General features: G+C 38.7%; 3 protein-coding genes across 3 annotated transcripts; 1 reads left to right on the forward strand and 2 right to left on the reverse strand.

The window, feature by feature from the left end:
* The first annotated feature begins 915 nt into the window (after positions 1–915).
* On the forward strand, positions 916–6,435 carry LOC105455491 (protein FAM161A). The gene is made up of 9 exons (XM_011698859.1): positions 916–1,053; positions 1,752–2,313; positions 2,409–2,669; positions 3,072–3,230; positions 3,447–3,665; positions 4,128–4,373; positions 4,618–4,740; positions 4,824–4,968; positions 5,210–6,435. Exons 2-9 carry the CDS (start codon positions 1,766–1,768, stop codon positions 5,609–5,611), a joined length of 2,103 nt encoding a protein of 700 aa, XP_011697161.1. The 5' UTR covers positions 916–1,053; positions 1,752–1,765; the 3' UTR covers positions 5,612–6,435.
* On the reverse strand, positions 6,209–19,945 carry LOC105455492. Its single transcript, XM_011698861.1, has 14 exons — positions 19,868–19,945; positions 19,617–19,695; positions 19,065–19,302; positions 18,563–18,753; positions 18,360–18,458; positions 17,755–18,073; positions 15,304–15,422; positions 13,652–14,056; positions 12,856–13,583; positions 9,696–9,963; positions 9,131–9,297; positions 7,903–8,176; positions 7,444–7,715; positions 6,209–7,050 (listed from the first exon to the last, which is right to left on the reverse strand). The coding sequence occupies exons 1-14, from the start codon at positions 19,883–19,885 to the stop codon at positions 6,700–6,702; spliced, it is 3,528 nt and encodes a 1,175-aa protein (XP_011697163.1). The 5' UTR covers positions 19,886–19,945; the 3' UTR covers positions 6,209–6,699.
* A 588-nt stretch (positions 19,946–20,533) lies between these two features.
* Positions 20,534–22,484, reverse strand: LOC105455351 (ataxin-7-like protein 3). Its single transcript, XM_011698614.1, has 3 exons — positions 22,328–22,484; positions 21,705–21,957; positions 20,534–21,573 (listed from the first exon to the last, which is right to left on the reverse strand). The coding sequence occupies exons 2-3, from the start codon at positions 21,919–21,921 to the stop codon at positions 20,741–20,743; spliced, it is 1,050 nt and encodes a 349-aa protein (XP_011696916.1). The 5' UTR covers positions 21,922–21,957; positions 22,328–22,484; the 3' UTR covers positions 20,534–20,740.
* Positions 22,485–23,485: the final 1,001 nt, after the last annotated feature.

Raw genomic sequence — 23,485 nt, forward strand, 5'->3', positions numbered from 1 at the left:
AGAAACCGATTTATTGTTAACTTATTCTCCTCGGTAAATCCTAATTTTATGCTGCGCTAAATAATTCTAGATAATTTATCATGCAAACTTGAAAAATATTAATATATTATACACACATTTCTATCAGAAGACGCGGTAGCGGCTCCCGCCAAGTATACAGATAATCAAATCTGTTCGGATAAATAACGACAAATATTTGCTACAAGTTTTAACATCAGAAATAGTACAAATTTGCAACAAAGTTTGTCTTATCAAACAAAAATTTTGTATACAAAAACATATATATATATATATATATATATATATATATATATGTTCTTGTATACAAATTTTTTTACCTGGTTTAAATAAATTGAAATATGAAATGCAAACTATGTTGAATTCAGAATGTATTCATATATTTTGTATTATATATTATTTTTGGATTTACAAAAATTGAAATACGAAATGAGCTATTTACCATGTTGCATGTATTTATAATCGTATTATATTATTTTTGGATTCAAACGGATTTGAAAAATCAGAAGCGCCAATTCGGAAATGTCGAAATGCATTCATTTCTTTCCATTTCAAATCATTAATTTTCATTTACTGGGTAACCTAGGAAAAAGAAAAATAAATCCTAAAATCTTTTCTGAATAAACGTGCATATATAAGTAATTAAGGCTTTTCTCTTAACAGAGATTATTTAAGCTTTAAATTTCATTGAAGAATCGTTGATTTCGCAAATGTCTTCTCACGCACGTACGGCAATAAACGTTCCACGGTTCTGGAATCGATCGGCGGGTTCTTTTGTGCGCCATTTATTTCCGCGGGACTGGTCGCAGGGCGTTAGCACCTTCCTGGCGCGGCTTCACCATGACGACGGCGACGCCAGGTCGGCGACGCCAGGTCACATTGATCCCCCCCTAGCAAGTACAGTAACGGCCGTCGAAGTTGTCAGAACATTGTTCGCATCTCGGTGATAAAAATCGAGACTGGGATCTGCTCACAAATCGCTGTGTCTCAAAATCTATCTGAAATCACATTCGGCTGATCGCTTGGAGGATGAAGGTGATTATAGTATAACGCGAAATCCTACGAAGTAACTTGACAGAATTTTCTAAGAGTCCATTGATCTTCTAAATGGACACTTTGGAAAAATGTTTCTGAATTTTTATAATGACTAAAACATATGTATAGAAAACAATAATTTGTACGTAGAATTTAGCATATAAATATATATAAATCGTGCTTGAATGTTCTGTAATTTTAGGACTTTTGACAAAGTTTCGATTGTAATCGATTTAACTAAGTAATTAGAAGAATCAGTATAATCTACTTTCTTTTTTATTTTACGTTTAAACATTTGCTATATTTCTAGGTTTAGCAATAGTTTTTAGACATTCTGTATGCCTGCGTGTCGCACATACTGTAATTATCTTATGCTGTAATTATACACAGTCAGCAGTTGTATGTACGACTCTATTGTGTAATTTGATTACGTTATAGAGTTCTGCCTTTGATAATATCTAAACTTCATTACATGTTTTAAATAGTTTCCAATTTAATTAATAATTATTTGTGGTCAATTAAATAGCCAAAAGGACCGATATGTTAGAAGTTATGCAATATTCATTATATTTAAGAAAAGATATGTATCTTTTTATTTATAAACGAATATTATACGCATATCTCATAATAGTAAATTTATTAATATTTAAAAATATATTCTATCGCACGTTATTAATTTGTTACATTATATTTCGTAGTAAATCAGTGAACCATGACGGAGCACAGAGGCACGTCCTTCTTCCATTCGTGCGTGAAGGTGCCGGTGGATCCTTGCAGCCGGCAACCAACCCCCTCGTACGAACGTCCTCGGCTGTCGTCCGGGAGCCGAAGATCCGAGAAGGTGAAGAAAATCAACTTTGCCGAGGGTGAACCGATCGCTGTCGAAAATTCGGAGTCGTCGAGTCCGCGCGACACCCTCGAGAACTTTCTGGAGTTTCTAAAGAGCATACCGGACTACGGACAGGTGAACCATTTGTCGAACGAGCAGTTCAAGCAAAAGGTCGAGTATCTCAGAAGGAAGCAGCGGCTGCTCCTGCAGAATCTGAGAAACTCGCTGGACGACGAGGAGGAGCCGCCGTCGCGTTTGTCAATCACGAGAAATGAGGACTCGAAGTCGAAGGAGGTCAAGCCAAACGTCGGTGATCTCAAGCTGAACGGCAAGAAGTGCTTCCTCGAGGAATCTAGAACTAGCAGCCCTATATTGTTCCCATCTGGGAGTTTTGCCGGTCTCGCCGAGGATCAGGATCTGCTGACGTACAGGTGATATATATAATTGTCACGCAATGAGAAAGAGAGCGCAGTTGATAAAGGAAGAATTTCGATTTACAAATACATTGAATAAATGACATATAATTATATCTGTCTCTTTTATCATCTCTCATTGCTATGAATGCCAATATTGGTTCCAGATGCAGAGATAAGGACAAGGAGGCGAAGACAATACGCAACAAGGAGATACTCGCGGCCAATAAGAGCTGGAGCACGTGGAGCGGATCGAAAAGCGACGACAGCGTGAACAGCGATGGGGAGGACAGCATCGAGACAAAGAGCTTACCACCGAATAGCTCGAAAGAATGGCACCCCACGGTACCTAAGCCGTTTAGTTTCACGCTGAGGTAAATATCCGGCAAAGATACTTAAAAGACGTTCGAGAGCTTGTGCTTAAAAATAGCTGCATGCTTAATGGATGCATCTTTCATATACATCTTTTTGTGTTGTTCGAGTATTAGCATAAAAATGTATTAATTTTCATTATTAATGTAATCTTGGCGAGCATTTAGCCAGCATTTTTTATCGCGGAAGGAACAATTTTCTTAATAAAGATGAAAAATTATTTAATTAGATTATCGTTGAGAATAATAAATTTTGTTTTTTTTTCAACTTCATGAAATGCCTTGAATTGAAACATTTTTTGCTTTTATACTATATAATATATTGCATGTATCTTTTTTTATTTTAGATATCTTATTTATTTCCGGTTTGTATTAATGTAGTACGTCTCACATGCTCTGTTTCAGGGAAGAGGTGGAAAAATATATGACGGAAATAGAGACAGCCGAGCGTGTGAATGAGGACAACGAGAAAAAAAGTCCTTCGAAGAAACGACGCGTCAGATCGATTCCTATCACATCCAAGATACCGCTCTACGACAAATTGATGGCTGAGAAAGAAGAGAGGTCCGTCTTCATAGATAGATGCATAAACCCATTTTTTAATTTTCCGAGTTCAATATCTCTAATTCTGGAAGTTTAATTATATTTTTATGTTACTTTATTTTTCTTATTTCAATTCTCAGGGGATTAATAAATCCATTATAACTTAACTATTTATAGAGGTTCGCAAAATTGTCATCGATACCTCGAGGTGATGCGTGGTTCTGCTTTTTCTTTTAGAAGTCGCATCGTGCGCGAGGAGAGCGCGCTGAACCTGCTGTCGCAGGTGCGACCTTTCAAACTGGAGTGCGACCGTCGTGCCTGGCGATCCATGGCGAGGTCCAGTCCCGAGCTCTGCTCGAGCAAGAGCGGTTCCTCGCGTTTCAAGGCCAATCCGGTGCCGAGAAACCTGTTCGGCACCGAGGTTTACGACCGTATGCTCGAGGACGAATACTATAGGTCAGCCTTGCCTTGCCATTAATTGTCGTGTTTTTTTTTACATATTTTATTTTGAAAAAATTTAAATGGGATATTTAATGGGGTATACGTGAACATTTTATATTTGTTTCTCTCTCCTTTCTTGGTGCCAATGAAAATGGCAGGATCGCTCTGTTGTTTGTTTATACCAGATGTTTGAAAAATTTCCCAATTTCTCTCGATTAAACACATCGACAGTTTTTGAATTGTAAAACAGATAAAGATTTTGAGAATTTAATTCCTAAGTTTAATTTTAAAGCTTCTGTGTATAAATTCTTATATGTGAGCGATTAAAGTTGCTTTGCAATTCAAAGAGATGAGTTCAATTATTAGAGCCCGGCTTGCTGAAGGCATTTAGGTGGCTTAATCACTTGAAGACTTTCCAAAGTCGCGAGAATTAAAAACAATTAGATTCAGCGTAAGGATTGACGCACGTGGTTCCAGGCAGCTAAGGAAAAGGGTGAGGGCCGCCGAGATGTTGAAATCCTCTTCGTTACCGCCGTCGATGGCGAGGCGCGAGCGCGTCAAGTCCGCGTGTACGCATCTGCAGGATGTGCCGTCCAACAAGGATGACGACGAGTCCGTCATCCCGGCGACGACGCCGTCCGAGAGAACAAGGTCCGCGATGACGTCCATATTATCCTCGCGCGGGAACAACCTGGCTGCGATTCTGAGATGTCAGGCTTCACGGTACGGCCTAACGTTCAGTGAGAAAGATACTGGATGACCCAGAATCTCTCATCTGTTTATTTATTATAGGTTGATTTCAAGATACTAAAAATTCAGTTTGAAGAAAGCAATGATTGTGTCGAGATATAAAAAGTCACTCTGTGCATAGGATTTAACTTTAATTCAATGCAACAAAGGATATTTCTATAATCTTTAATTAGAGAGGAATTCACACGCGTAAATGACGATCGAAAACTCATCGCAGAGAGAAACTGGAGCACGAGATACGGGAGCGGATGGAGGAAAAGCGGCGGGAACAGATGCTGAAGTTCAGGGAGACACTGATCGGCCGGAAACCCGCGTGGAAGGCCCTGAGATCAGCCGCGAGGTACGCACTGGATCTGTAGATCTATAAACGCTCGTTGATTTTCACGATCGAATATCTGATCGATCTAATGTCGCGAAAACAAGGCACGAGCACGACAGAGATCTGGACATACGGACGTCTCTGCGTCGCGACGAGGCGCGGGAACAGGCCGAACGTCATCGACTGCAGATGGAGATGATGCTCGACCGCGTGACGCAAATACCGACCCTCTTCGAACGTCATTCTCAGGTATTGTGATGAGTTTCCTGCTATTTGCATGCGTCATCATTAGACAATTGTTTCCCATATTAGACACTGGCTAATTTTACTTCCCAAGGAGAAATAAATTACATATTTATCAATTATAATTATCTTCTCTGTATACAAGTATAGATCTTATGTAAATGATAAGAATAAATTATTTGAAATTCTGTAGGATACGCTGTAAGAAAGTATTGTGTAAACTGCGCTGTGTACATGAACTTTGCAGAGTTTTCAATCACTCGTGAAGGCGCAACAGAAGGCGCCTTCGAAGAATTCCCAAACTCGGAAGAAGAAGAAGAAAAAGAAGAAACAGAAGCAGTCGAAAAGGTCCACGTCAAGTAGCTTGGACTCGTATCTGAGCTTCGCCAACAACTCCAGACCGAATTCCGGATCGTTAACCAGTTCTTCCGGTACTCTTATCTCAAGCCAATTGTCATCGAAATCGTCGGGCGATTCTTCCGACAAATCGGCAGCCAAGTCGGAGGCCTCGACGTTGAAGAGGAAGGCAGATCGCGGCCCGCTGAAGGTGTCGATCAACGAAACGGCGGAATTGATCGAAGATTGCAAAGAGAAATTGTCCAGTAGCGACGAACAGTCCCAAAGCGATGATGTCATTGCCGAAGAGTGAATTCAACAACCGTTTACAATTCTATAATTATCGCGAAATTATTCTGAACGTCAGGTTTTTATATTTGATTAATTATACGATCAGAATATATTACAATAATTAGCTAAGGTTTGACCAAGCTCCAATTTGAAATTATCTTTAAGTATAAGTTTTTTATTCATTCAGCTTTAGTATATATTAACTATTATATATAAAAACTGCATTCTATCTTTAATACTTTCTTATTTATAACTATTATAATCATAATCTTATAATCATAATCTTATAATCATCAATAAGAGTAATTTATAGCTAAGTTTGTGACATCTTGACTTTTATAAAAAAAAAACCAAAGTTCCAAAGTTAAGTCAAAGAATTTAAAATTAAAGCGATTGCGATAATTCCGGGAATTCCATGTTACCGCAAGTAACAGAAATGTTTCGTAGAACTTAGGAATCAAACGACAAACTTTTTTTTATGGAAAAACAGTATATTATTAATATAAAGTGTAAAAACATCATGATATGTTAATATATAAATCATATAATCACGCATCAGTTTAGCATAAATATCCATTAGTGAGCAAAAAACATCTGTTTCTCTCTCTCTCTCTCTCTCTCTCTCTCTCTCTGTCTTTCGTTTTCTTTTTCTTCTCATCGAAGATGTTACGCTCTTATCACTGCACATGCAATAAAGCATAATTAAATTTAATTAACTTAAGTCGCAATCCCGAGAGATCTCCGTCTAATGGAACAAAGTTGTGTCGGCAGTAAGACATTTTATTCCTAGTAAAAGGACGGCACAAATTTTTTAAAAATTAACAATTTATTTTTATTAATTAAAAATACCAACGGTGGTTCTCTCGTGGATCACCTTCCTATAGACGCCTAAATCGCTTACTTCCACAAACATTGAAGATATTCCTTTTCAAATGCAATTTTACTCGTCCTGCCGATCTTTCGAAATCAATTTTATTTATCTACGTACTTATTGCTTTTATCGAACGCCTTACAAAATTTATGTTTTTATTCTCGTCGCGATCCACATTACCGCGTCGAGTACATGGAGATTTAAAGTATTGCAAAAGTCTTGTATTTCAGTCGCATGTTTTAATCTCTCATCGTGTTCAGGATCCAATCCATGTAATAAACTACTTTGGTGTAGACTCCGGGGAAGCCCTCGGTGCCGCACTGCCTCAGGCCATAGCTAACCACGCCGTACTGAATGATGCGCACCAATCTGCCGTTGTATATGCCATTCGCCTGCAAGGGCCCACCGCTGTCGCCCAAGCAGGAGTCCACGTTCATTTGGCCGCCGGCACATAGCTGCTTGTACCAGATCTCCGTGGTCCGCTTGTATACCTCTTTGCACTGCTCGTTGGACATCAACGGCAGGTTCACATATAGAAGTTCCTGGCTGCGCGGGCCCAACTCCGTCGCGCCCCAGCCGGTCACTGTACCCTGTCAAACGGAAATTTTGAAATATAAATTAGTCTTTACGAAAATCGAGAGACAAATCGGAATTGAAACGAATTTTTTTTTAAACCGATAGAGAATGTTTCAAAAAAAAATTTAATGGATTAAAGGATCGATTCGAAGAGACATAATCGTGAAATATTTCAATTTGTGTGTGTGTGTGTGTGTGTGTGTGTGTGTGTTTGGGTGTGTGTGTGAATACAAAAACTATTTAAACATTATTTTCTAGTTGTCAAATTAATAGTAGATTTGAATACTTTGAAGGAAAATAAATGTAACTCGTAAATCTTTTCAGCTACTTCTTTCTTTATAATTGAACTATAATTGACTTTCTAATTGAATGGAAAGAATGTATTATTTGTAATTGATTATTCTCACCTTAGTATGGGTCAGTTCCGCCGCAGAGCCGAAGGGTAGACAAATAGGCTTGACGTTCCGAGGCCGGAAGTCCACGGTACCATTCAACCTGATAAGCGCGATGTCATTTTGCAGCTTCGTTCTCGTGTAATCCGGATGGAATACGAAGCTCTCCACACCGAAATCCTGGTACCTCTCGGCGCACACGACCTCGAGTCCTTTGCTGTCCGTTTCGCAGTCACGTTCCCTACTCAAGTCGTGATCCCCTACTCTGACGCCTATCACTCTGAGACCTGGAACATGAACGATTCGAGATTGTGAATTTTATTTTACAAAAAAAAATGAATAAAACTCGCGAATATTTATTAAGTATCTTTCGAACTTTCTTTTTAAATTTAATCTTTAATTTCTTAATTTAAGTTTAACTGCATTTTCCATTGTTTTTGCCATTATTTTCGAGTCTGTACGAGTCTTCCTTACCCGCTGGAAGTGTCGTGACACAATGAGCGGCAGTGAGGATGTAGCGAGAGGAGATGATCGTGCCGCCACAACGGAACTCCGGATTCGGTCTTCCGGTGTCGTATGCGATTAACGCCATCCACGGATACTGAAAGATTCTGGTCTTGTTACCGCCGACTATTTTTGACTGAGTGGGAGGTCCGCACGCTCCATGATCCAACAGACGCAGGTTCGGATGGTTCGTCACATCTGGTGGACTTGGATCAGTAGTTTCTGAAGACGTTGTGGGTTGTTGCTGAAGATTAATTGGAAAAGCAACACTTTAATTTTATTTATTTTTACTACAGAAGCGAAAATTCAAAAATTTTACAATTGTGAGAAAGAAAGAAAGAGAGAGAGAGAGAGAGAGAACAATTATAAGAAAATTTATGTTCTGCGAATATGAAAGTGACATATTTCCGAAACGATATTAAAAATCTTTAAAAATAATAGAACTGAGCGTAAAAATATTTTCAATGTTTTTTTCAAAGAATTTGTCATTAAAATTGAAATAAGGGGATTTTTATCGCAATAAATTAAATCGCAAAAACTCAAATTTTATTATTACGACGTATTATAAAATATTTTATAAATTTCAGATTTCGACGAATATAAAGCCGCAGCCGACGTCCTGCTAGTACAACGAGATCGGGATAAAACGGAAAGTCGAGGTCACAGAAACCTGTTTCAGTATTATTTCAAAAGACTATTAAATGGTTCGCAACGACGCATCCTTATTACGTACACGAATAACGACAGTATGCGATGTATGTGTATAATTTGATATATCACAGACATGTGGAAAATGATAAACATTCGTCCGAAACGCATTAATCTGATGTCCTCGACGAGAACCAATAATCACTCTGCCAATAAATAATCTTTTAAAATTGCACAAATTTATTTTAAAAATTAACAAGGAGTCGAAAACAAATAAAAAGATAAAAGTGTTAATACAAGTTGCTAATTTATTCGCAAAAAATGTGTATTTTTTAATAATTAATTTCTTAATAATATCTCCTAATAAAAATTTTTGCTTTTTAATTTTTTTCTGTTTAATTTGAAATTATATTAGATTTTTAGTTTCTCCTTAAATTAGAGATTATGAATTATATTACGTGTTATTTAACTTAACTTTATTATTATTAAATTAATTAGTAAATTAATGTTTTTGTTAATAAATTAATGCGTTTAGGTCAAGTTCATTTACCTGATTACAACAAACCTTCGGGTCGTTGCCTTCAAAGCCACATTGCGAATTCCTAAGAGTCTGCAGCGCTTCTGCCGAAAGTGGTCTAGGACCTCTCAAAATGGATATTATCTCCGGACAGTTGCGTATGTTAACGCAATTAGCATTTCTATTTGAGCACCCATTCTCTGCAATAATAAATTATTGTTCAATTTAATCAATATTTTTTAAGCAGCCATTTTTTAGACACAAAATTCAGGCTCTTTCAAAGTTTAGAATAAATCCGGCATATCGATTTTTAAACATTACACATAATAATTTAGAATATCTCAAATTAAATATTTATCTAGAAAAGTACCTATAAAATATAAATGTACGATGAGATTCAGATAGATTCATTTAATTGTAAATATTATATCTTAATTTATTATGCCAAATGTGGTCTTACGATTTAAAATAAACGCAATTTTTTTAAAAATGTCAAAAAAAATTCGCCGTAAGAACTTTACTGAAGAAAAGACTATAGATACATATCCCCTTTTTTCAAATAGAATTGCAACGAACTGACATCTAATGAAATACTTACGTGCATCGATTGTTGTTAGAGAAATGAAGAAGATGAGCGAAACGATGAACATCATGTTTATTTGTGGTATCAGCATAGTATTAACTGTTCGCCAATCAATCTCGGGGTTTGTAGCTATTCTTCTTTCCTTCTTCTTCTCTCCCTTGCGAATCAAAACGAGCGGGGATTTTCCTGTTTCGCTCTGATGGCTCTCGCCAATTAACGCGCTTCGGATAGAGAGAGAGCACGCACTTCGTCGGAGATAATAATCCCACTCGCGATATTCGACCTATCTCGTGTGTCGAGGCCGCGCTTTCAAGCCGAGATATACCACAGGTCAGACTGAAACCTGTATTAATCGGCTAGCCGCGAGTCGCCAATCGACTGAGCTCCTCCACTACTTGTTGGGTCTTAAATCTGTTGTTCTTGGTGGGGACGATCGTAAATGATGATGATTATCCATTGGTTGTTGTGGTTCGTTGCTGATTATAACTGAATTGCGCGATTCGCGAGTTGCCCGATTCCGGGAAAGTCGGAAACGCACGAGCTTTTTTTAAGAAATCATTTCATTATCCATTCGCGCAATTCCTATCATTGAGAATAACTCGTAAACATAATTTTGTAAATGATAATTTTGTAAATGTTAGATATTTTTATTTTATAAACATGTTAAATATCAATAAAGGGTGGATTTTTTTCAATACATTGCTTTCGATAAGTTCATCAACTTGCAACTGGAAAAGATTTCATAACTTTTGCTTAAAAAGCTATTGTAAATGTTTATTTTGTACATTAATATATTATTTTATTCTGGAAATTTGATTTTTAATTTCAAACTTTAAATATTAAACTTTTATATTATATTTTTAAAGCTATATTAAAGAGTTGTACAATTAACTTTAGCCACATGCATTTGTTTCTTTATTAACAATTTCAAGAATTATGTTATTCCCAAGAATTGTGTTCGGAGATCATGAAAGCTATAGATGCGAATAAACATATATTAATTTGCTTCGTTAAATCTTAATTAACAGTGTCGGCAAAATTTCTCGAAAAAAAAATAAGATTATTCATTAAACTATAAATATAAACAAAATCAACATTCTTCTTCTAAGAAAGACGTTTAATGTTTTGACTAGATTAATGTCGTCTATAAATAAAGTTAAAATAAAGGCGAAGTGACGTCGCGGGAATCTTTCCTGAAAAGCGTGCGCGAAGAGAAGATATAAGAAATAAGAGGATAAAATGAAAGGAAAACAGGCAGAAAAAAGTTTGGCTATTGGAACTATAATTACAGATTCTTTCGTTCCCGCTCGGAAGATGATAACTCTGAGAAATCTTGCAAGAAAAAGTTGCTCGAGAATAAACGCGCGTCATGGCTTTTGTAATCAACGGGAGTTCCCCCAAGACATCGTTGCTGCATGATCAAGCTCACGCAGGAGTGCAGTTGTGTGTTGTCCTGTTGAAATATGCAACCATTAGTCATCGGACAAGGAAAGTTACTAAATATGAGTACTTTCCTCTAAATATCAGCTACTAAATTGGTTATTAAAACCGTATCACTTTATTAATTTTGACTTCAATTCAGTAAAATTTTTAAATACATCATCGTGATCTACAGCCACAACGTACAAAGTGCAGAGATCCGTTCGTTTGGAAATTCCTCGTGATATCGAAAAAGCATTTATCACTGAAGACAATTAAATACCATCGACGAGTTAATGGCACACGATTAGCAGCAATTAATCAATCACCGAGCTTTCGAGTATTATTCTTTTGCGAAGAGGAAAAAAATTTCGATGATTTGTCGTTTTTTTTTCTCAAATTAATGCGGAAATTCTTAATTTTTAGGACTGTTATTAAGTATTATATAATTAATGAATTGTATTTTTTATTTTAATGCGACGTACTTGATTATGCTTCTCGAAGTTGTTTAGCATAAACTGTTACAACGAGATAACGGCAATAGGTCAAGTCTACAGTTTGACCCTTTGGCTTTGATAATTTTGAGGTCAAATGAACAGATGCAATTTATTGATCGACATAATCATCGATCATATAATTTTGCGATCCAACAGTTCGTGATTTTATGCTAAGTTTTCCTCAAAAAAGAGTAAAATTACCAAGAAATCGGTTTATTTATATTATTTTTATATTAGACATCAGATAAAGATGTAAATTATTGCAAATGGTGTTGCAATTTATTGGTGGTCGATTGTTTCCTGGAAATCTAGTATAGTGATACGAGTCAAGGATATGATCGTATTATAACGATAAAAATTCTTTCGACATTATGGGAACAAGAATACCAATCCTTAAAAGAAAAATATCAATAATACCAAATTGTAAAAAAGATAACACAAATGTGAAAAGCATTAAATTAAATGCAAAGAAATTATTAAAACGACGTTAGGATAATAAAAGAGAAAGAGAAGAATAATCACCGATATGTTACATATCAGTGAACATAGTGTGCCGAGAAAAGAAGAAGGTAATTATTAATTCAATACAGTTGAAAAAGAATTTTCGTTTGCCTTATTTTATTAATGTTATTAAAAACTTAACAAATATTTTTACAAATTGTCGTTTTACAAGCTACAAACTTCTGTATGGATATCGATTTCATAATAATTAATCGACATGATTTTATTCTATTAAATTAAATTTATTACACTTTATTTGAATAAAGCTTGCTAAAAGTATTTAAGAATTGCTATAAAACGTGGCATTATAAATGCAGCTAAAACGAATGAGCAATTAATGTCACTTAACTACACATGTTTTCTTAGTATTATTGAGTATATTTGTAGGTCTTTCTTTTGTACATATGAAAAACAAAGAGAGAAATATATTTCATTATTATTACATAAGGATCTCATTTTTTCATCTTCTTAATATATATAACTCATTTATCACAATTCAAAATTTTTTTCGTCTTATTCTGTTTATTAATTTCCTAAAAAAAAACTGATAAAATTATTAATAACATATAATATTCTACTTTAATAGCGTGTACTGAATCTCTGCACTAATTAATTCTACACTGCTAACGAGAGAGTCAGACTGCAAAATACATTGATTCATATAACATATATTTTAACTCCGTACATTTCTTCAAAGAGTCATTTTATTAAACGATGGTCAGTGGGTGACTTTTTTTCGTAGATGATGTCTTCGTTTACGGTTTCAATTTACTAAGAATCCAGGGGACGAAGTCAGTCACTTTCGTGTACACGCCAGGCCATCCCTGCATGCCGCAGGGGGACGGTCCAAAGGATACAATGCCCACGGCGGTCCACTTGCCGCTGCCGTCGGCGACTCTTTCGACGGACATCAAAGGACCACCCGAATCACCCCGGCACGAGTCCTTGCCTCTCTGGCCGCCCGCGCAGATCTGCCCGAAGCCCAGCCGAACACCAGCGTTGGCGTAGGTCTCGTCGCACTCCTCCTTGTCCGCCAGGGGCAACTGAAGCTTCAGTTTAACGTTTGAGGCCGAACGGGTCTCCGTCTTGCCCCAGCCGGCTACATAGAGCCTGCTTCCGGTCGACAAATTGGATGGCAGGCAGATGGGCTTGATGTAGTTGGTGAACGTCACGTTGCGGCTCAGACGCAGCAGCGCGATGTCGTAACGTTGATCCCGCGACTGCGGCCGGTACTCCTCGTGAGCGATTTGCTCCTCCACACCTACGGTTACTGGATCGTCGGCGCACGCCTGCTTGACGTTGTTGCCGGTGTTGTTACCGCCGTCCTGTATGCAGTCCCTTTCGGTGTCGGTGTCGTACTCGCCCAGGCGAACGCTGACCAGGCGCCAGGTGGGTGGCAGGTCCTTGCCCTTGATGCAGTGAGCGGCGGTGAGGATGTAACGTTGACTGATCAAGACTCCGCCGCACGCCGTCGATTTGCCGTTCGCTGCAATATTGTTGATATTTAAGAGTATGAACTTTTAACGAAAAAATAATTAATTTTCGTCTACCCACGTTTTTGATATTCCAACAGCGTCATCCACGGGAACTCGTCGAGCTCGGTGCGCTCGCCACCGAGGAGTCTCTGCGACAGGTCGCGGCCGCAGACATTCGGCAGCAACGGGTTCGCCAGATCTACTTGAGCATTGCCGTCAGGTTGCGGGGTTGGTTCTGGGTTCCGAGTTCTCTCTGTAGTCCCTGGATTCCTTATATAACCGCCCGGACGGGTGTCGATGGTCGCGTTGCTGCTGATGCAGCACACCTTTGGATTCGAGCCCTCGTAGCCGCAATGATTGCGCCTCAGATAGGCGAAGGCCTCTTCCCGCGACTGCTGCAGAATATTGGACACCAGTGAGCAGTCACGTGCGAGTATGCACGTGCCCGCCTGGCCGTCGACTGTACAGCTATCCCGCGAGTCTTCTGCAAAAAATAAGAATGAAACGTCAATCAGAAAGGTATTATTGATAAGAAAGTATAATCAATGTTAGAATTGCTGAAATATTTTCGTTCTATATCCAGTAAATTAATTTTAAGAAAGAATTAAAAGAGTTAATTTTCTCTTGCAAAACGCAATCCTGCACCGCGATTCTTGATTTAATATGCAGCTTACGTAAAAAACTTTTTCGGATTGGAAGATGGTAACTTTGCATAATAGCGTCGTTATAATAATAAATGCAACGTTTTTTTAATTTTTCGCTATCTGTCTAGCGTTTAGAAGTTGTCCATCAAGAATTTCCAGTTTTCTGAACAAGAAACTGGTCAATATATTTTTTTATATAGAATCCGTCTGTAGACGGATCCATAGATCTTTAATTGTTACACAATTCAGTATATCTTACACTGCCTCACACAATACTACAAATGATATTATTAATATTATTTAATACAAAAAATGTATTTATAAATCATTGACGATACAAATATACATTAATATAAACTGCAGTGAATAATCTGAGAAATATCTATAATCCGGGGATCCTAAATCGAAATGTTGCAGCGCGCGAAATCGAATGAAGCTGATTCAATCGCGTTGATTATGCTCGTTTCCTGATTCTCGACGCTAGCCATTAATTCGGTGACGTAATGTAAAATAATGTCGTGTATACAATTCGAGAGAGACGCGATGAGAGACCGGGATCTGACTTTTGTTTTCGCGGAAGCGTGTCATAGATTGATAACTAATAATGTCGCGAATCGAGATAATCGCGTCACGCGGTGATTAAGCTTCCAGCTGATGGAACTAAATTTGAGGTACGATCAGCGATATATTATATCGAAATTTATAATCATCATTTATAATATCAAAACTATCTACTGAATATTTTCGTACTCTTTTTATTTATTTCAGTTATTTATTTGTACATACATAAGATAAGTTATTGTTGAATCATTGATAACCTTGGTGAACTAATTCAAATTGCTCTTTGTGAATTTGCCTTTTAATAAGCTAGTACAGGCAGCAGAAACGGCATATAAAATCGAATAATGTTTACAAGAATTTAAAGAATGAAAAATATCATAAATATTTTTATGATATTTCTCACATTCTCAAGAACGCGGAAAAGCACATATAAACGAATAAATTAGAATTAATTATAGCCTACAACCTATCACTGAACTAAATGATTGATGTTGTGTCATGTGGAGTTTGAGAAGAATCAACTTACGCGCATTGATGCTGACGATCAGTAACAACGTCAGAAACTTGAAAGACACTAGGAAGGTCGACGTCGACATTCTCATCGAATAATTCAACCTCGTTGTTATTAAGCGAGTACCAAGAGATCATCACCAGCACACTTTGACGAGGACTCGCTCGGTCCAGACTCCCTTCGTTTTATGTCGCTGTCTTGTCGAAGACCAAGATATCAACTGGCGATAGTATCCATGATAGAGTGACCAGAGCCAGGGTCAACAACTGTCCCCACCATCGCTGTCAACATACTTCGCCAAGCTAATTAGCAGGAACGGACTGGTCGGGAAAAATTCCTATTTCTGTCTGGATAAACCCACAGACGTATTTTGAGAAAAGAAAAATAAAAGGGGGAAAACTTTTTCAGTAATTATATTTTGAATAAGTTTTCAGTTATTAAAAAATTTTATATTGACAGTAATAATTGTATATAAATTATGCGTTGGAGTATATTAAGTATTATTTGTAATAATGAAATTTGTAATATAATTTGTTTTATATACTAATTATATGATTATATACATATATTAATTATAACTATATAATCATATATAATCATAGTTGAAGATACTATAAAGATCAGTTATAATATATAGAGATTAATATAAAAAAAGATTAATATCAGTAAATGTATTAATTAATAGTACTTACGCATTGCCAATCCTTACAATTCTGCCCACTGGGGCTTTCGCTATAATATAAATTCCAATCCATATTCCTCTCATTTATTGGCAATTTTTCTTTTTATATTTTCTTGTTTTTTCGCCAGTAGTATTTTTTTAAGATAAATTTATCATAAATATTTTATTTCGTTTATATAATTTTGTGTATAATATAATAAAGAACTTATATATACTTTATATATAACTTAGATATACTTTGCAATATTTATATATGTACAAGTTTTTCTAGTTCCAGTTTAATTTACATATCATAAATTTAACATGATAAATAAGATTATTTTTTGGGAAATCCTGGATTTCTGAAAGATGTAAATACCTCCCTCTTCAAATATGATCCTGTTGCCGAGTTTTCCTTTTTCCTTCCGCAACACACATGTATTGAAGAAAAGTTATTTTAGATCGAATTATAGATTCAAGGAAAGTGCCTTGACGTCACCGATCTCGCCAATGAGGAATTGATCTCTCAATCGTAGACGTCAGAATTGCGAAAGCAATGTAAGCACTCTCTATCAGTAGCTTTAGGTGGTTATGACTAGTCTTTGGCCGATTAACGGTTCAATTATTTTATATATGCGCGTTATCTAGTATAACGCATAATTCATGTATATATGTATGTAGCGTAATACAGGTCGTATCCTATACTCACTGGCTTGCAAATGCGCTCAAAGGATCGCGCGTATGCATTTGTAATTACATTGAATGAAGCAGCAACTGCTACAGATTTCCCCCCGTTCCGTTCCAAAAATTGCATTATCGATCTCGTGACCGAAAATTCATTCTGGGTTTTACATTCTAGATTTCGTAAAAGAAGGGCATCCTTTATCTTGTTTTCTAAAAATTCACGGAAGCGACTATTGTTCTCGTTTCATATTTAATCGCGCTGCATGCACTTGCCATGCGAGCGCGCAGTGATAACGAGCGCATTGCCGAGCTTCCGCAGAAAAGTGATTCAATCCTCGGAAAGTGGAGAAAAACAGCTCATATTATGTGTATGTAACCAACGCAATCCAGATCTGATAATGAGAAGCGGGAACACCCAAACTTTTTTCCTCAAGTATTCAGTAATATATCATACATAAGAGGAATCTCGTGAAAAGGTCGGAAGTTGCGGTCGCGCATCTCCACGAAGAGATCTCCATCGCGACGTTCGATTATGATAAATATATATAAACTCGTTTAAGTCGGTTTAGAAAAACGCGTTTCGATCCAAATTTCAATCGAATTAGATTTAAATTAATTTCCATCCTGTATTAATTTGCCCATTAATTTGCCCTTATTAACTACTTCCGCGAATAATGAAATAAGCGCGGACAGTTTCGGTGAGGGAAGGCGAGATTAAAAATTTTCCATTAATTTTTGTGTAATCAGCTTTATGAGATAATTATACTTCCATGAGGTAGTCGAATGCTCGCACATGGGAAAATCCTGCGACTCTGTTTAAATTAAAAGTTTTTTAATTTTATTTACAACTGTTTGCTTTCAGTTATAAATTATCTTTAGTAAAAGCGCGTTTAATATGTACTTATTACAGATTTACTTTTAATATTATTGAGAATATCAATGCTTTTTCGGCACAATTAAGAGATTCTGATGTAAACTGTTCTAAATAAAAAATAATTGCGTTTCTAAATAAAATTAGAGGTGAAACTACTCTCTGCCGATATTTCGACAAGAGAAAACGTTCACCAGATAGACTGTAATTTTGTTTCGTCCACAGTTAAATTAGACCTGAACATTTTCACGGGAGCATGTTGTTCATGATCCATGTAGTGTACGTCGCGACCCTGCTGTAGATGGCAGGCGTTCTGGAGGCGCCGCAGGATTTTGCGCCGAAGGAAACGATACCGATGAAGTAGTACTTAGGGGGTCCGTCCAAGCTGTTGACTTGCATCAGGGGTCCGCCGCTGTCACCGCCGCAGGAATCCTGGCCCTGAACGCCACCCACGCACATCTGCTGGTCCACCGACACGTCCGCGTATCTCTTGAAAGCCATCACACATCTGTCCATCTCGACGATCGGCAGCTTGACCGTCTGCAGGATCGTGCTAGGCTTCGGGTCATCTGTCGACAACAAGACGATTTGTATATCTTATTAAAATCTGTAGATTCAGGATTTAAAAAAATATGACCAAAAAAAAAATGAAAAGACAAATATGAGGCCAGTCAGTTTAACATGAATTCAAGAATTAGACGTTAGATATTTTTTAGAAAACGTTTTGATACACTTCGGAGCTTCTGCAAATGGAAAAAAATAAGGAAAACGAAATTATGGAAACTCTTCTTTTGAGACAGGAAAACGTACGAAGCAAATATAAAGTTTAAATATTTATTAGCTTAAATGTCTTACTGATATCATAAATTCCCCAACCGGCGACTTCCGCCATCTCGCCGACGAAGTTCTTCCTGAGGAGTTCACCGTTGATCATGCAAATCGGTCTCACGTGCTCTGTGATACATACAGAAAGAAAAGCAGATATATTTTCGATAAGACAGACCGGACGATGAATCGACTGGAATATAACGATTAGGTTGATCGATTGATAAACTCACCGTTGTAAACCACCGGCTTGTTCAACCGTATTATGGCTATGTCATTCTTGTACGACGGTTTGTTGTAATCCTCGTGAACGATCACCGACTCGGGCAGGAAATCTTGCACCGGCTCCGCGCAATATCCCTGCTCGCAGTCGGGATCAGTCACGATGTTGTGCTCGCCCAAACGGACTCCGCCGACTTTGAAACTTATTAGATATATGCGTTAAATAATAACAAGTTAAATTACGAAAGCGCGCAGTACATTTCTGATTGAACATCCTCAAGTTATCTGGAGCGTGTCTCGAATATTTTTATTCTAGAAGAGATAATTAGCTGCAAAATCATCGTTTACTGTGTCGCAGAGTAATACGATCTAACGAAGAAATGCTTACTTCGTTCCTTTTAATCTCGACGATTAAAAATAATTACTTCGATCGAACGCTGTGTGCGCTTGGCGTAATACATGAGAATTGAAGGTCTTCCTTGCATTTTTTTAATGACATTTATTTATACGTACTTTTCGGGTAAATTCGTTACGCAATGGGCAGCCGTGACTACGTATCGCCGACTGATCATCGTTCCACCGCATCTGTAGCTTAACGCGCCGTCGGCGTTAGTCCCGCTGTATCCTATTCTCGCGATCCAAGGATACGCGCCGAGGCTCGCGTTCTTGCCGCCGATAATGCGATCGCTGTTGGAATTACCGCAGCTATTGTGCTCCAGTAGCGACCAGCTAGGATGCTTCGTTACATCGACTACGATGAATCGTTAAATTTACCATAGCGTCAACGTTTTTACTAGAAATCTGTTTAATATAGAATCTCTCGATGAAGAGACCTTTTATTCCGAAAAAGATTTGCTATAAATCGTATATTTACTTAAAAATAATGCGTATTTCGTTAAAGACGAATTTCGTTAATATCGGAATTTCTTACAAATTTTGTTCAAAGAAATTCACTTTAAATGTTTACTTTAAAAATTTGAATTACTTTTATTCATATAACATACGATTTAATTTATTTTCTCTCGCGTATTCAATTCTGATATTCTAGAATGATGGAAAACTTACCCTTGGAGAATACCATAGAAATATTGCACGAAAGTATAAGTATATAAGTATACAGCGAGTATCGCATCCTGCCCGGAAGCTGGAAAGCAGATGAACAAGCAATCAAGTGAGAACTAATTTTATTATGCAATTTTAAAAAAAGTTATCTTTTTCCCTATTTTAAATTTCTCTTCATTACACTTTTTTAAAATTGCTATATAGCGATGTATTTTTTGTATTCTTTTGTCAATATTTCAGGATCAGGTTCTTACCGCAAATCGCAGCAGCATTATGCACAAGCTATGCAGTAGAATCCGTCGAGTGTTCCATTCGGACTGCGTTCGGTATCGTTAATCTTCTACGTGCTCGCCACCTTATCTCTACTGTTTCGAATTGCATTATGGTTTACAAGCCGATAGATCTTTATAATCAGCTCGCCGCAACTCTGGCGTGTGACATTAACTATCCATCGCGCGTTGAAGTATACTCCAAATAAGAGTATGACTGTATTATTTTCGGACGTTTATCATATTTTTTACAAAATAAAAAATAAAAAATATATATATATTTCTTACAAAAGGCCATAACTGATTTTTTGTCATCCAAATATTACTAATTTTCAAATCAATTACAACCCGAAGCACTCGAATCAATTCCAAAGGTAATACAAAGATAATAAAATTAATAAAATAACAAAAATAATAAGATTAATAAAATTTTATCAATGATCTAATATTACGAATTGAAAGGACAAATCTTGCACAGCATCGTGCATAGCAATTCAACGCCGTTTTAGAATGTATATAGTAAAGCTAGAAATACATCAAGTTTTATATAATATCTGGGAGACCAACTGTAATAAAGGATGTCCAGATCAAAGGATATCTCACTCATATTTCATTTCGCAATTCGCTGCTATTTATTTTCTTAAAAATAATAATTATAAAAGGACGCCGTGAGTAATATTTAGAATTAAGTATTACGCAAGCTTTGCAATCATCATCAAGGGAAATCATCTCCCTTCGATCTATGTACAGCCCGTAGGAACATTATCATACAGTATTTCTTTGCCGCCGGAGAGTGAGCCTCGACCGAGGAACATTCCCAGAAGACCGAGAAGCAGTTCCAGATCGACTCTCCCCCCCTCAGTCCCCCTGCGAGATCGGAGAGCCACGATCGCGTTTCGACGAGGCCTTCCCCTTACCCTTGGACTTGGTCTCCCTTTTCCGGCTGATCGACGAGGTCGACGTGGTCGAGGCGGAGTCGGCCGGGCTGGAGTGACTCGAACCCTCCCGGTCCCATCTCGTTAACGTGTCCCTTAGATTCTGGCTGTCGCTCTCCTCGTACGTGTCCACGTCGACGTGCAGATTGTCCTGGCCGTTGGACTCCAGATTGGCGCGTATCTCCCTGCGCTGCTCGTCCGTGTGCTGGGGACACCGCACCGATCTGGTGCACAGCTTCTTCGTGTGCTCGGACACGACGCCGCAGATCTGCGTCAGCAGCGCCCGCTTGTCCACGAGCGACATGTTCTCGTAGTTCGACGGCGAGCTCTCGTTGCTGCTGTGCACGCTGTGCTCGCCGCCGCTGCCGCCGACGATGGTGCCGGTCTCGCCGTTCCGCTGCGAGCCGCTACCGCCGGCGCCGGCGTTACCCTGCTGCTTCTGCTGCTTGGCCGAGCGCTTGCTCACGCCGTTGCGATCCTTGCGCGGACGTTTGCGCTTGTTGCCGCTATCGTTGGTCAGGCTCCAGTCGACGTCGTCGTCGTCGTCGCTCAGCACGCCGCCGTAGTTGTTCATGTCCTTGGAGTTGTTCGCGATGCGAAGCGACGCGATGCGCGAACTGTTTCTGCCCATGCCCATACATTTCGCCAGGTGAGTGGCGAATCTGCAAGCCGCCACGCCACGCTCGCAATTCGGGCAGTTGCACTCCTGCGACTTCTTCATCGGATGCTGACCGAACACGTCTAGGCCGGGCGAATCTAATAACAGAGAACGATATAAATTTGTGAGAAATCGTGTATGTACGCTTATCAATTTTTCATCTTCCCACAATCGCTGCATTCGAACAAAAAACTCTTTGAATCACCGTTTTTGTTGGATTTCTACGTACCGACAATGGCATAGGATTTGTCATCGGGAATGCCTTCCTCGACGTCGGAACTGCCAGTCTTGGTTGTACGGTGCACGTCGAAGACAAAGCCCATCAGAACCTCATCCAACAAGTCATCGTAGATCTCCTTTGTGGCTGCCTCGACGTTCTCCGGCTTGCTCATGAAGTCTACGAAACGCCGGTTCAGATCCTGGATCCTTTCCTCGGTCACAGACATCGTGATCTTATCGAGAAATTTGTTTCTATCTAAAGGCTAGAAAAATACAAGGCAATTAGCGATTGATCGAAGCATTAGTTTCTGATTGTTCGTTAAGATAAATCAAGAGTATTAGTATTCGCAAATTTTAACAATAAATTCACGAGCTTGTGAAACGATTCGTGCATTCAAAATTCAATTAAAAAAAAATATATATATATATACATAAATTTTAAATATGAAAACAAAAAATCTTATCCTTCACAAGCTCAATAAATAAATTTATGACAGATAATCAATAATGAAATAGATAATTAATTAATAAATACAATAAATCAATTCTTCCCGCAGAGGTGTCGGCGAAGTGTCGCTAAGACATCGCCGACACTTGCGGGACACCCGGTATAGCAGAGGACGAGATTCTAACCTAAAAAGGGAGAAAACGGCAGATCGACGATGGTGGGGCGATCCAGGCGAGCACCGTCGGAACGCCGGCGGAGCGACCGGCTGTCCCCCGTCCTTTCGGTTCTCCGCGAGGAAGACGTGGCGGGTCGCGGCCACCGCGGATCTCCGACGCCGCTCCGTTTCGCTCTTGGTTACGGACGACACCTGCGCGACGACATGCGCGTCTGGCCGTCACGTGCTCCTCGTCGCGTCCGCGTCGAGGGACGCGAGAGCGGCGGCGGCGGCGGCGGCGCGGCACGAAGGAAACGCTCTCCTCGCGCGGCGGCGGCTCCCTTCATAGGTCGGAGGGCGACCCTTTTTCGGGCGGAAAAACGTTCGATCGCTGCAGGCGACTGGCGACTCGCGCGCGTCGCATCAATAGCGCGTCCCTCGTTGCGGACGCACCTTCGCTTTCTTTCTTTCCCACCGCGAGAAAAAAACGCTCGTTCTAAGTCCTGGAAAGGTGCAATCAGCAGGAACCAGATTCGAATACATGGAATTGTTCTACAATTGTATTCGATAATTGTCATTTATTGCAAGACGGCGTTCAGCCGCACCTCTCGCAACCCGTTACTTATAAGGCGCTGCATTCAGTGCATTCGACCGCAAGCTGCGCAAGCCGTGCGGAGCGGGTGGAAGCATGGGGGAGGGCGGAGGGGAGGGGAGGGAGTAGAAACGCTAGAATCATGCGGCCGTATTTCGCTTTCTCCGAAGCGAAACGAATAAACTCGGGGTGTTTCGCGGAGAAGGGAGGAGGAAAAGAGAAAAGACTACTTACTGATAAATCTATTCAAAATCTGTACTTCCATTACTTCCATATGTTATGTTTGTCATTTCGGAGCACATCTTTCAGGGGAAAATAGGGACGTTTCGATTGGCCGTCGAATTGGAAGTCTGGGGACTTCGAGTGATCTCAAATCGCGCAGCCAATCGGCAGATCCGTACAATTTGTATATGCACTTTTACAAATAAAAAAAAAAAAAAAAATACGCAAGGGGCAAAGTTAAACGAAGTAAATCGTGTTTTTAGACATTATTGATTCTGCCAGGTTTTATTAAATTCAGAAAAATATCAACAAATCCCCTTTCCCTCTCTGAAATACATTTAACCTTTAAAAGACAAGGAATTTTTAATTAGTAAT

The sequence above is a fragment of the Wasmannia auropunctata genome, unplaced genomic scaffold (genome assembly GCF_000956235.1).
Source record: "Wasmannia auropunctata unplaced genomic scaffold, wasmannia.A_1.0 LD335903.1, whole genome shotgun sequence".
In the NCBI taxonomy this organism is placed as follows: domain Eukaryota; kingdom Metazoa; phylum Arthropoda; class Insecta; order Hymenoptera; family Formicidae; genus Wasmannia; species Wasmannia auropunctata.